Source organism: Panulirus ornatus, chromosome 65, assembly GCF_036320965.1.
Source record: "Panulirus ornatus isolate Po-2019 chromosome 65, ASM3632096v1, whole genome shotgun sequence".
NCBI classification, from domain to species: Eukaryota; Metazoa; Arthropoda; class Malacostraca; order Decapoda; family Palinuridae; genus Panulirus; species Panulirus ornatus.
Genome location: NC_092288.1, coordinates 23467747 through 23482354, shown reverse-complemented (window position 1 = coordinate 23482354; position 14608 = coordinate 23467747). Strand labels below are relative to the sequence as shown.

General features: G+C 38.7%; 1 protein-coding gene across 1 annotated transcript in view; it reads right to left on the bottom strand.

The window, feature by feature from the left end:
• Positions 1–14608, bottom strand: part of E(bx) (nucleosome-remodeling factor subunit NURF301 E(bx)) — a 150434-nt gene that overhangs the window by 111078 nt on the left and 24748 nt on the right. Inside the window, exons 3-4 of the mRNA XM_071657793.1 lie at positions 10675–10796; positions 2808–3016 (exon numbers count right to left, since the gene is read on the bottom strand). Coding sequence (XP_071513894.1) covers positions 2808–3016; positions 10675–10796 — 331 coding nt within the window. The remainder of the gene's footprint in view (positions 1–2807; positions 3017–10674; positions 10797–14608) is intronic.

The following is a 14608-nucleotide window of genomic DNA, read 5'->3' as shown; positions in this document are numbered from 1 at the left end:
TCACCATTTCCATTTACTACACTGGAAACCCCATGTACACCAATTATTCCCTCAACTGCCACATTACTCACCTTTGCATTCAAATCATCCATCACTATAACCTAGTCTTGTGCATCAAAACTGCTAACACACTCACTCAGCTGCTCCCAAAACACTTGCCTCTCATGATCTTTCTCCTCATGCCCAGGTGCATAGGCCCCAATAATCACCCATCTCTCACCATCCACTTTCAGTTTTACCCATATCAATCTAGAGTTTACTTTCTTACACTCTATCACATACTCCCACAACTCCTGTTTCAGGAGTAGTGCTTACTCCTTCCTTTGCTCTTGTCGTCTCACCAACTCCTGACTTTACTCCCAAAACATTCCCAGACCACTCTTCCCCTTTACCCTTGAGCTTCTTCTCACTCAGAGCCAAAACATCCAGGTTCCTTTCCTCAAACATACTACCTATCTCTCCTTTTTCTCATCTTGGTTACATCCACACACATTTAGACACCCCAATCTGAGCCTTTGAGGAGGATGAGCACTCCCCGCCTGACTCCTTCTTCTGTTTCCCCTTTTAGAAAGTTTAAATACAAGGATGGGAGGGTTTCTAGCCCCCCATTCCTGTCCCCTTTAGTCGCCTTCTACGACACGCGGCGATTGTGTGGGAAGTATTCTTCCTCCCCTATCCCCAGGGAAATATTTTTTTTTTTTTTTTTTTTTTTTTTTTTGCTTTGTCGCTGTCTCCCGCGTTTGCGAGGTAGCGCAAGGAAACAGACGAAAGAAATGGCCCAACCCACCCCCATACACATGTATATACATATGTCAACACACGCAAATATACATACCTACACAGCTTTCCATGGTTTACCCCAGACGCTTCACATGCCTTGATTCAATCCACTGACAGCACGTCAACCCCGGTATACCACATCGCTCCAATTTACTCTATTCCTTGCCCTCCTTTCACCCTCCTGCATGTTCAGGCCCCGATCACACAAAAGCTTTTTCACTCCATCTTTCCACCTCCAATTTGGTCTCCCTCTTCTCCTCGTTCCCTCCACCTCCGACACATATATCCTCTTGGTCAATCTTTCCTCACTCATTCTCTCCATGTGACCGAACCATTTCAAAACACCCTCTTCTGCTCTCTCAACCACGCTCTTTTTATTTCCACACATCTCTCTTACCCTTACGTTACTTACTCGATCAAACCACCTCACACCACACATTGTCCTCAAACATCTCATTTCCAGCACATCCATCCTCCTGCGCACAACTCTATCGATAGTCCACGCCTCGCAACCATACAACATTGTTGGAACCACTATTCCTTCAAACATGCCCATTTTTGCTTTCCGAGATAATGTTCTCGACTTCCACACATTCTTCAAGGCTCCCAGAATTTTCGCCCCCTCCCCCACCCTATGATCCACTTCCGCTTCCATGTTTCCATCCGCTGCCAGATCCACTCCCAGATATCTAAAACACTTTACTTCCTCCAGTTTTTCTCCATTCAAACTCACCTCCCAATTGACTTGACCCTCAACCCTACTGTACCTAATAACCTTGCTCTTATTCACATTTACTCTTAATATAAATAATATAAATAATAATTCTGGGAGAGTGACACATAGAATGGAGTTTTACTTTTGTTGATCTCTCCCAGGATTGGACAATGTCAAATTGCAATATGGTAGGACAACAGTGCAAGAAGTATGGTGACAGGAAAACAGAGGGATGAGCCACGAGACAGATCATGTCATATAAACAGCAAACATAGGTATTGACATAAGGATGTGGAAGAATACAACATGAAACAAAAAGGAGAAATATGGATGTGCACATTATCAATGGAAGCGATGTGATGTATGAACAAGAGAAGGGTTGCACAACTGAAAATCTCTCTCACTTTAATCAAGCTTAATTGTTAATGATGTGTGAATTAAAGTTGTTTTGTAAGGGTCAAATCTACCTAAAATAAAGCATTTTTGTTGCATTAATTCTAAAATCAAATATCACAAAATCTACATTTAACAATGTTCTTTTCTCTGTGGTTATTGTTTATTATTAAAAAGTGAAGAAAAGTTATGCAATTAAAGAGTATGTCATCAATGTTCAATAGTGAGAAAATAAGTACAGTATGGAAAATGGAAACGGTATTCTTAAATGAATTACAGCTGAGGAAACATATACACAAAACTAAGCTTAGGTATGACAAATAAAAGTTGAAGAAAAATTCCATATATCTTTTGAATTTGCCTGAGTTGATCCAGTCTAAGGATACAACCTTACCATTAACTTTCTGGTGCTGTATTCCCTCTTAACAATAGCAGGGTAATTTTGATGTGCTCGGGATTATTAATGGGATTACACAAGATTAAAAAAAGCAAATAAGGTATAAAACTGCCTGCAACATATGTAAAGTGAAGAGAAACATAATGCTCATAGAGCTGCAAAGGGAAAGATAAATGTGAACTGATGTGTAGTAGCCTATAAACAGCATTCATTTACAGGCATCAGAGATATAGACTGACAGACAAATATTTACTAATAAACAAGTTTTGGTCTACACATTAGTCATTTACATCTGCTGTAGATGTCTCTCAGATAACCAACTGTGAACAAGGAACTGGTATCCACAAACAAAATTAGGGTATGACATAGGTAACCATGAACAAGGAAGAGTGCATTTTTCAACTTATCATGAAGTAAGAGAAGTCTATTGCATATACATGCGAGCCATATAAGAGAATATTATACCTGAAAATGAACACAAGAAGTGTAAAATCTACAAAAAAAAAAAAAAAATGAACATACCATCCTCCAATTCCAAACAAGACTTTCGATTGCCTTTGTTCTCCTCTGTTATGGTCTCTGTGAGGGACATATGACGTCTCAACTCAGACATAATGTCCTGGAGTGTGTTGCAAAGCTCCTCCTCAAGATCTGCTGGATCAAGAAGGCTACGCACTTCATCTAGCTGGGCTCGAGTTGAATAATACCAAATCTCCCCATCTTCAGTCTCTCTGCAACAATACAATTTTCAACATTACTTAGATAACAATGGAGCCTAAATTTTCACAGCATTGGTGCTTGTTATAGATTGCTAGCATAAAGAAGTAGTAGACTATGGCTTGCAAATTTCAATCTAGTTCAATGTTACAACTTAAAATCAAAAAAGTTCTTTCCATTTTTATGTTTAATCTTAACAATGCTAACATTTTTTTTGTCATTTTGTAAAGGCTTTTGTGACATGGTATTTGATATGTGGAAAAATTTACTAGAGCATGGATCAGACCCTTAAACAGACCCCTTTCAACCGTGACCTTAGGCTAGACACACATTTCCAGAACGCCAATATTTATCAATTTCCTCTAATCAAAGGATGCCACATACTTCACATTTTTCAAGCATTTAGCGAGCATGACTGAACCACAGAAATTTAAAATTCCTATAACTTATGTCATGTGTGCTACATACAGAATAGCAGCAAGCATACTTTCCAATGGGTTGTTAAGTCATTTCAAACTTATCTTCAATGTAAATACGACCTTCAATTTTTTGTTGGGGAAGTGCCATGACAAAAGAAAATAATCAAAAAAGTGCATTTTCTATAATGAAAAATGTAGTCTTAAATCAATATATCTATCTATATCTCTGATGCCTGTTCCAATTGGAACTCCCTCAAAGGGGTGGCAATAGAGTCCCCATAGCAAGTGAACTCCACTGCCACTTCTTAGCCTTTAGTGTCTCACCCTTAACAGGCCACTGGCAGAGGGCAGCTCCAACACATCATTTGCTGAGGTTCCTACCTAATGTCCTAATGAGTACTACTATCTCCTAATGAGTACTACTATCTAATGCTCCTACCAACTACTTTTACCTAATGCTCCAGCCTAATTGTTCCTACCTACTACTTCTATCTACTGCTCCTACCATTTTGCCAAACGGCAAGGCTAGCACATCGTGCTCACTCGAGGAAAAACTAGTTATGAAGAATGAGCTGTGTGAGTTAAGTATTGTCAAGTGTTACGTATGACAAGAAGAGATTGTAAGTTTGTCAACAGAATGTCAGTAGAGGCAAAAAGAAAAGACATCTACTGGGATCAGAGGAGTGCAACTTGACATAAGAACCATACAAAAGGAAAACGTTTATGAGAATGGAACTTTTAAACTTTTAAGTACAAGCAAATATGTAAATAGTAGCTGTTATGCAGCCACTGACCAGAGAGGTATGTTATAGGTACTACCTGCCTGGAGTGATCCAGGTAGCTGTTTCACCCACATTTGCCTGTGGTAAGTGTTCTGTGCTAGCCCTGCCTTTTGGCAAAATGGCAGGAGCAATAGTTAGAAGTAGCAGGTAGGAACATTAGACAGAAGCATTAGGTAGAAGTAAGTAGGACCATTTAGGTGTGACCATTAGGAAGAAGTAGGTTGCAACATTTGGTAGAAGTCAGTAAGAACATTAGGTAGGAGACTCTGGAAACAATGATAGCTGCCTATTAAGGGCGAGGCACTAAAAGGCTATGAACTGACACTGGAGTTCAACAGTTATGGAGACTTTTGCCATGGCCAACCCCTGGAGGTAGTTCCTGAAGGGAATGACTGTCAGAGATACAGATGGACAGTTCATGCAAATGTGAAAAAAGTCTCCTCAGAACAGGTAAAATTAGCAAAATTCGAATTTAAATAGACATTCAAACCTTGCACATCATGGACTTTCAAACCTTCCAGTGATATTGGTCACTTAAATCAACAAGCTGATTTTCAAACCCAACATATAACCAGTATATTCATTACAGATCTTCAGGGTTTCCTAATGTCTAAATGTGATAGCTGGCTGTTAAGATCACCAGAAATCAAAACAATCTTGTCTACTTATACTGCAGAGCAGGCCAGAGGGCTCAGGTGGGAAACAACATTGTCTACTCACTATAGAAATGTCTGGGAAATGTGGCTTGAGGTATTTTCCATGGCTAACAGGGTTGTGGGTGATATTTGGTGTCTACATATATGCCAGTGGAAACCACTGGCCTCTTCAAATGTGGGTAGGTAGTTTTTGAACATATACATATGGGCCCCGTCCTTTCCACGTAAAACTAGTTTACAGTATGGAGAGACTTAACAAGATGATAACTTGCTATATACTTAGAGCTTGTACACTGCAACTAAGAATTCTGTTTAACTCAAAATTTTTTCCAAAGTAAAGATCTGCAAACCATTATGTTTTGTCACATTTGCTGGTCTTCAACTCTGACAAGAACTGATCTGCAAACCATTATGTTTTGTCACATTTGCTGGTCTTCAACTCTGACACGAACTATCAGTTCAACCACATTGCTATCAACAGTGGAAAAATGATGATTACTGTACTTTACAAATTTCAATCCAGTTAAATTTTACGACTTGAAATCACATAATTTCTTTCAATTTTAATGTTCAATAAAAATGCTGCTCCATCTTTTTGTCACTGAAGAGGCTTTCCTGATGAAATGAATATGTGGCAAAAATTTACTCAAGCATGGACCTAATCCTCATGCTGCTCCCTCATCCCTTAAACAGACCCCTTTCATCCATGACCTTAAGCCAGACACATACAGTCTTTTATGGTCATTTGCTTTATTGGCAAATCATATCACATATACAAAAGAATATAACATGGAATAAAAACAATATAACATGGAGCACATATTCTTTTATGTACTTTCCACATCTAGGTTAGTAACATGATAATACTTTGTTGAAATACCAATCAATAAATCATTCACATGTTTTCCAAAGCAATGTTTGTAATAAAATAATACTCTGTTGTAATATCAATCAAATCATCCAATTAATGTTCCAATAATCAAATCTACAATGCTCCTCTACTGCTGGTTATGTTATTTTCTGTCCATAGCATAACAATGCCTGAATTTTACCGTTGCAAATCAGAATTCATGAACTCCATAAAATATGATGACAACAACATTCCAAAAACATTAAAATTATTTAAGATTTTCTACAAGCTTCCCTATTTCATTGCCGTGATCTCTTCAGTGAGTATATATTTTTCTTATTCAGGCATGCATTCAGGTATGCATTTACCATACTATATTTTCAATCATGAGCAAGATAAGACAGGGAAAATGAGTCTAACTTAGGTTTTTGCTGTACTATCAAAGGCCTTAGTAGTATAGGTATAGCAGAAATTAAGCAAAACTGAAATGCCAGGCAAAGCATAAAACAGGGACAAATGACTGAAATGTTTTGACAGGGGAAAAAAAAAAAGAGTATTGAGAAGGATGCTAAGGGAGGTGACAGTTATGGGACCCGCAATAAAACATACCACTGGAGCCCCAAGATTCTCCCTCCTGAGTCCTGGTCCTGGGCTGGGCTAAGGCAGCACACTCCACCAGCCCTAGTGCTTATCATGCATATGTGAAACCCAACCCACATTTTCCGGTACTGGTGCCAAAAACTAAAATGTGCACAAGTGAAACTGCACATACTACGCATATGTATACATTGGAAAAGATGTATTCTGTACCAAAAGTGTTTCAAGCCAACAATGACTCAAATTCTTACTCACAGCACTGGTCACTGCCTTTATTTTCTAAAGATCCATAGATGCAGCTGTAGCCTGCCAATGTTGTCTCTGCAATCATTAAAGAAAGATTCTCTCTATCTTTAAAAACATATTAAGCTGGTCTCAGAGAAAATTGCAGGTTATTGGAGAAATTATAAATCTGTGAAGTCCACTCACCATCTATACAGGTGCTGTTTATACTGCAATATCAACTTGTTTCTGTACATTTCAAATATGGTAAAACACTGGCTTGTCATTAAAAGGTGACTATAGTCCACATCATATGATAGGATGGCAGGAATTCTACATTAAAACACGCTCAGCAGTAAGTACTGGTGGCTATCCCATTCTGGCCCCTTCAAAGTTGATGCTGATAAAGGCTGAGTTAAAAATGGGCATTTCATATTTGAGGAGCTTGGGAATAATGACTCTTCAAAAATGAGGTAATAATTGTGACTAGAGTTCACTGGCAAGGAATTTTACATCCAACATGGATTTATGCAGTCTGCAAATCACAAACATTTGTGTAAATGCTCTTTTGACAATATCCTTTGTGTACATGCTCTTTTGACACTCAATATTTCCTTACCTGCCCAATTTCAGATTTTTCAACATAAAACTATATCTGAAACCCCTTATCAGATAATGATGTACTATTCTGGTTTGTGCAGATCTTGATGACTTTTCCATGAGAGAATAAAAGGAGAGGTCCTAAGAGGAGCTTATACCACTGCCCCCTGTGAACTGTATTTCTATGGATCTCAGTTCCTATGCTTCCTGACATATATCTGCAGATTTTCAAGACACCATCCTTCATATTTTTCATGTGCTTGGTCACTGACATTATCTGGTAAAGGCTGTTCTTATAATGACAAATCTGTGTCCCTCATCCACAAACAAACTTTGTTAGATCTGAGGTAAGGCACAAATGTCCAAAACCATCTCAAAAGGCATTACCTTCTTGAGTATTTTTCACCATCCCACAAGGCATTCCTTTCTTTAGAATTTTTCACCATCTCACAAGGTACTCCCTCCTTGATATATTTTCAGAGGATACAGAATTCACATGCACAACCTAACTGTGACATTTCTCCATCAAAGTCCTCAATTCTTTTATGCCAAAAGTCTTTCTTGTCAGGATATGTTTCTTACCAAAGGCTTATCAATAACAAGCTATTTATATTCTATACAAACCACAAAAGACAATAACAAGAAAAGAAATACAAGCAATCTTGTCTGCTGCCAAAGACAGTTTCACAACCTGACAACTTGAACTGGTTGGGAGCTACAGTATCAGCTCAAGACCATGGTGTCAAATGCATAAATGAGTCTGACCCTAAAGGATGGCATTACTAAGTGCTATGACTTGAATTGTGGTGGGATGAACTTCCAACCCACTGAAGTCTGTACTTACAAATGCTTCAAGCCATCCTGTGAAAAATTCAGTATCCAGAGAACACAATATCCATATGAACACCTGAGCCACCCAGGGAAGTTAAAATCAGGTCTCAACACACACACTAAGATAACCTCCAGAGAAACTGTCTCTACATATAACAAGCTGACCTCCAGGAAATACCAGTCCTGTCATACATCACATACCCACACACACACACAGGATAGAGTACCTCACAATTATTGCAGAAATGTTGTCCAGTGGGTAGAAGCACTCTCAACACTCATGACAGTGTACTACACTCAACACTTGCCATGCCTGCTTTCCATCTGTTCTGCTTCATGTCTCTAGTGTCTACATGCCCTCTGCACCACTTAATATCTCAAAGCAGTGAGATAAACAAGGTACAACTAGCATTGTGAAAACCTCAACATTTGCCCTCTCACACCTACACATTGCTTATTTTGCTTCACTTCTTAAAGAAGCAAGAAAAATGAGAGGTAACAAACAGTACCTCCTGTGTTCACAATTTCCCTTGCTCACTTACACCTACATCTTGCCTGTTGATCTTGATTTCTTCAAGAAGCAAATAAGAGAAAACTAGCATTCTGCTGCCTGGATCCAGACACCCTGCTACTCTAACCTTCAGGTGCACTTTGGTCTCCTAACTCCATCTATCCCACTTATACCTACCCTTCACATTCTATTCATTTATCTACCATTCACTCACCAACAAATCACGTAACTTTCTCATTAACCACTACAGCCAATCATCAGCTTACTCTCAACCAGCACATGCAACTGTGATATGCCACAGACACAAAAGTAATCTAACTAACATGTTAATTTGCTGCATTACATCACTGGAAACTTTAATATATGACCAGCCTGTGGATACATCATTGATGACTCACACATTATCTATCTATTTCTTGAGAGAAAAAGACAAGTTACAACAAGTCAAAACAGTTTCCTGACATGATATCACTGCAAACTGATCAACCTGTAAATAAATCACTGATGACAATTCATGAAAGAAATGTCTGATATAATCTTTAATCTTTGTCATACCAGATCACTGTTTCCTATACGAGCAAGATAGCGCCAGGAACAGATGAAAGAAGGCTGCATCTGCTCACATTCATTGTTAAGCTATCTTGTGCAATGTATGGAAACCACAGTTCAGTCCACTGACAGCCTGTCAATCTCATTGTTCCAATTTACCCTATCCAATGCACACCTTTCGCCCTCCTGCATGTTCAGGTCCTGATCACTCATAATCTTTTTCACTCCATCCTTCCATCTTCAATTTGGTCATCCTGTTCTCCTTGTTCCCCCCACTTCAGATACATATATCCTCTTTATCAACCTTTCTTCACTCATTCTCCCCATATGTAAAACCATTTCAGCACATCTTCTTTAGCAAAAACCATTTCAGCACATCTTCTTTAGCTCTCTCAACCACATTATTTTTTATTACCACACCTCTCTCTTAACCTTTCATTAATTACATGTTAGCCATTTCCCGCATTAGTGAAGTAGTACCAGAAACAGATGAAGAAATCACCTCATTCTCTCACATCCACTCTCTAGATGTCATGTATAACACATAGAAACCAGAGCTCCCTTCTAAACCTAAACTATTAACCTTTCTATCATTCCAATTTACTTTCAACATTCTCCTTCCACAAATTTGCCCAAATTCAGAACCAGCTTCTCCAGTCTCTCATTCAAATCTACCATGAGCACCAAGTACCTAGTCATCAGCAAACAGACTCACCTCTCATGTCCCCAACCCTTGACAGACTATGGACCTGCTTCTCTCTCCAAGACCCATGCACTCATCTCCCTCATCATCCCATCCATGAACAAATTAAACAGCCATAGAGATATCACAAACCCCTCCTGAAGACCCATCTTTACCTGAAACCATCCATTATACTCTTTCCCTCCTCATACACACATATTATCTAACTGATAAAAATCATTCACTGTTTCAAACAGATTTCCTCCACATTATTTACTTGTATCACATTATACAAGTGTAACATCTTCCCCATCAACCCTGTCATATATATAATCTTCAGATCCATACTCCCTGGGTGAGGCAGCTCAGCCTTCACTTACCCCTCACCACCCTATTTTTTTTTTTTTTCCCAAATGACCTTAAGAAGTATTCACAGCAACTGCTCATTTTACGTCAACCCTCAACCCACCAGTAACTGTCACTGGGCTGACATCATAGACTGCCTCTAACCAACAACTCAAGAGTGCACATTTTTCCATGGTTTATTCTTGCATTCAAATGTAAAATGTGTCTGCTAGTGTTGGCCAGCCTTTAAGGATTCGTTACTACTGTGTATTAGACAATCATATGTACTAGACGTGAATGTGCTGACCATTACTTGATGAAGGCAAGGATGAGGCTTTGCAAGGCTTTCAGAAATGGGGATATGATATGATATGATATGAGTGGGAAGTGGGTGATAAAAGCTTGTGGAGTTGTGTGCTGAAAACAGACTGATGACTGGGAATACCTATTTTAAAGAGAGACATGCAAAAGCACACATGGGTGATTGGGGAAGATTGCAAGTGGGCATTAATGGATTATGTACTCCTGACCGACAGGCACACAAAAGAGGAACATTACAACAATTACACAAATAATCTGCAACCACTAACTGAGAGGCAAACAAAAGAGAAACATCACAAATACTTACACAAATAATCTGCGAACAAGAAACCAGTATTTTCGTCCATGTCGATCAAAACCTAAAGGTTCCTGCCTGCACATAACTCCTGACGTCTCCATAGGAGATATACAATCCGTAACACCTTCAACCTGAGGGGATATACAACCTCTAAGTACCAAATCTATCACACAAACAGAATTATGCTGAAATGATGAAAAGTAACATGTATAAACAGTACAATACAAATGAAGTCCAGTATACAGACAAGTATTTATGAAAACAAGTTCTTTCCTCATTAATCTAATATAAATCACACTAACAAAGAAGTTCATAATAAAAGTCTTCCTCATTCCTTTTCTTTTAAATAACATGGATAACATTTATGTAAAACTGAAAAATAACAACCGCATATAAACATGAATAAGATACATTGAGAAAAAACAAAAACAAATCAAAGCGCACACCTCACATTCATGCAACACTGCTAGGACAACTGTAACATCAAACATGCCCATCTCTGCCCCAATGCAATGACCACTCATACTCATACTCCTCAATGCTCTCAGGACCTTAACTCCCTCACCCACCTAATGACTCGCTTCAGCTCCCAAGCTTCCATTCACTGCCATGTCCACTCCCTGATATCTAATTCACTCTACTTCCTCCAGGTTCTCTTCATTCAAACTCACACTCAAACTAACCTGTTTCTTTCCATTCCTAAACCCAAAAACCTTACTTCTATTGATATTTACTCTCAAATTTCTCCTTTTACTCACTCTCCCAAACTCTAACACCAGCTTCTGAAACTTCTCATTCAAATCTGCCACCTAACCCTGAAAGACTACATACCTGCTCCTCTATTCCAAGACACTTGCATTCACTTCCCTCACCATCCCATTCACTAACACATTAAATAGCTATGGTGACATAAACTCCTTCCGCACACTCACCTTCACCTGGAGCCACTCATTCTCCTAACACACATGCCTGAATCTTGATAAAAATCTCACTGCTACCAGTAGCTTTCCTCCTACAACATACACTTGAAACAACTCCCAAGGAGCATCTATATCATCCCTACCATATTTCTCTAGATTCATTAATGCCACAAACAAATCCTTTTGTTCCTCTTATGTAATTCTCACACACTTTCTTCAAATTAAACACCTGATCCAAACATCCTTTAACAGTCCTGAAGCCCCACTGTTTATCTTTAATCTGAAGCTCTATACGTGACACCTTTCCTTCACCCAAAAAACTTGCTAACTATACTCAACAAACTTTTCATTATATTTTCTTATTATACTTAGTCGGTGTCTCCCGCATTAGCGAGGTAGTGCAAGGAAACAGACGAAAGAATGGCCTAACCCACCCACATACACATGTATGTACATAAACGCCCACACACACACATATACATACCTATACATTTCAATGTATACATACATATACATTCCTATGAGTCCACGGAGAAAATGAAACACGATAAGTTCCCAAGTGCACTTTCATGTAATAATCACATCATCAGGGGAGACAAGAGAGAAATATAAGTCAGTTGATATACATCGAAGAGACGAAGCTAGGACGCCATTTGGTAAACATGTGATTGTCCAAAACATACAACGAGCGTTCATGAACTTATCATTTTACAAATTTTATCAACAATAAAGTTATCTAATTTGTATAGCCCATCACTAATATCAAGATTATAATTCTTTGTGTATTTAATAATAGAAGATTCAATGATATTTCTCTTGGTAATAGAGTTAGAGTTAATAACTGAGATGGCATTACTCCAGTCAATACAATGATCATAGTTTTTAACGTGATTAAGCAAGGCATTTGATTCTTGTCCCATTCTTATACTATATTTATGTTAATCAAGTTTAACAGAAAGATCCTTACCAGTCTGACCAACATAAAAATTTATCACAATTTCCACAAGGCACTTTATAGATGCATCCAAGAGAATTTTCTGGTGAATTCCTGATAAGATATTCTTTATAGTATTATTTATGGATCTGGAGAAGGCATATGATAGAGTTGATAGAGATGCTCTGTGGAAGGTATTAAGAATATATGGTGTGGGAGGCAAGTTGTTAGAAGCAGTGAAAAGTTTTTATCGAGGATGTAAGGCATGTGTACGTGTAGGAAGAGAGGAAAGTGATTGGTTCTCAGTGAATGTAGGTTTGCGGCAGGGGTGTGTGATGTCTCCATGGTTGTTTAATTTGTTTATGGATGGGGTTGTTAGGGAGGTAAATGCAAGAGTTTTGGAAAGAGGGGCAAGTATGAAGTCTGTTGGGGATGAGAGAGCTTGGGAAGTGAGTCAGTTGTTGTTCGCTGATGATACAGCGCTGGTGGCGGATTCATGTGAGAAACTGCAGAAGCTGGTGACGGAGTTTGGTAAAGTGTGTGGAAGAAGAAAGTTAAGAGTAAATGTGAATAAGAGCAAGGCTATTAGGTACAGTAGGGTTGAGGGTCAAGTCAATTGGGAGGTGAGTTTGAATGGAGAAAAACTGGAGGAAGTGAAGTGTTTTAGATATCTGGGAGTGGATCTGTCAGCGGATGGAACCATGGAAGCAGAAGTGGATCATAGGGTGGGGGAGGGGGCGAAAATTTTGGGAGCCTTGAAAAATGTGTGGAAGTCGAGAACATTATCCCGGAAAGCAAAAATGGGTATGTTTGAAGGAATAGTAGTTCCAACAATGTTGTATGGTTGCGAGGCGTGGGCTATGGATAGAGTTGTGCGCAGGAGGATGGATGTGCTGGAAATGAGATGTTTGAGGACAATGTGTGGTGTGAGGTGGTTTGATCGAGTAAGTAACGTAAGGGTAAGAGAGATGTGTGGAAATAAAAAGAGCGTGGTTGAGAGAGCAGAAGAGGGTGTTTTGAAATGGTTTGGGCACATGGAGAGAATGAGTGAGGAAAGATTGACCGAGAGGATATATGTGTCGGAGGTGGAGGGAACGAGGAGAAGAGGGAGACCAAATTGGAGGTGGAAAGATGGAGTGAAAAGGATTTTGTGTGATCGGGGCCTGAACATGCAGGAGGGTGAAAGGAGGGCAAGGAATAGAGTGAATTGGAGCAATGTGGTATACAGGGGTTGACGTGCTGTCAGTGGATTGAATCAAGGCATGTGAAGCGTCCGGGGTAAACCAAGGAAAGCTGTGTAGGTATGTATATTTGCGTGTGTGGACGTGTGTATGTACATGTGTATGGGGGGGGTTGGGCCATTTCTTTCGTCTGTTTCCTTGCGCTACCTCGCAAACGCGGGAGACAGCGACAAAGTATAAAAAAAAAAAAAAAAAAAAAAAAAAATACTATAAAGAATATCTTAATCAGGAATTCACCAGAAAATTCTTTTGGATGCATCTATAAAGTGCCTTGTGGAAATTGTGATAAACTGTATGTTGGTCAGACTGGTAAGGATCTTTCTGTTAGACTTAAGCAACATAAATATAGTATAAGAATGGGACAAGAAGCAAATGCCTTTCTTAATAACGTTAAAAATTATGATCATTGTATTGAATGGAGTAATGCCATCTCAGTTATCAACTAACTCTATTAACAAGAGAAATATCATTGAATCTTCTATTATTACATACAAAGAATTATAACCTTAATATATTAGTGATGGTCTATACAAATTAGATAACTATAATGTTGATAAAATTTGTAAAATGATAAGTTTATGAATGCTCATTGTATGTTTTGGACAATCAAATGTTTACCAAATGGTGTCCTAGCTTCATCTCTTCGATGTATATCAACTGACTTATATTTCTCTCTTGTCTCCCCTGATGATGTGATTATTACACGAAAGTGCACTTGGGAACTATCGTGTTTCATTTTCGCCATGGACTCATAGGAATATTATCTTCATCACACGCAAAATTGTGATCCTTTCCATACATATACATATATTCACATGTACATATTCATACCTGCTGCCTTCATCCAT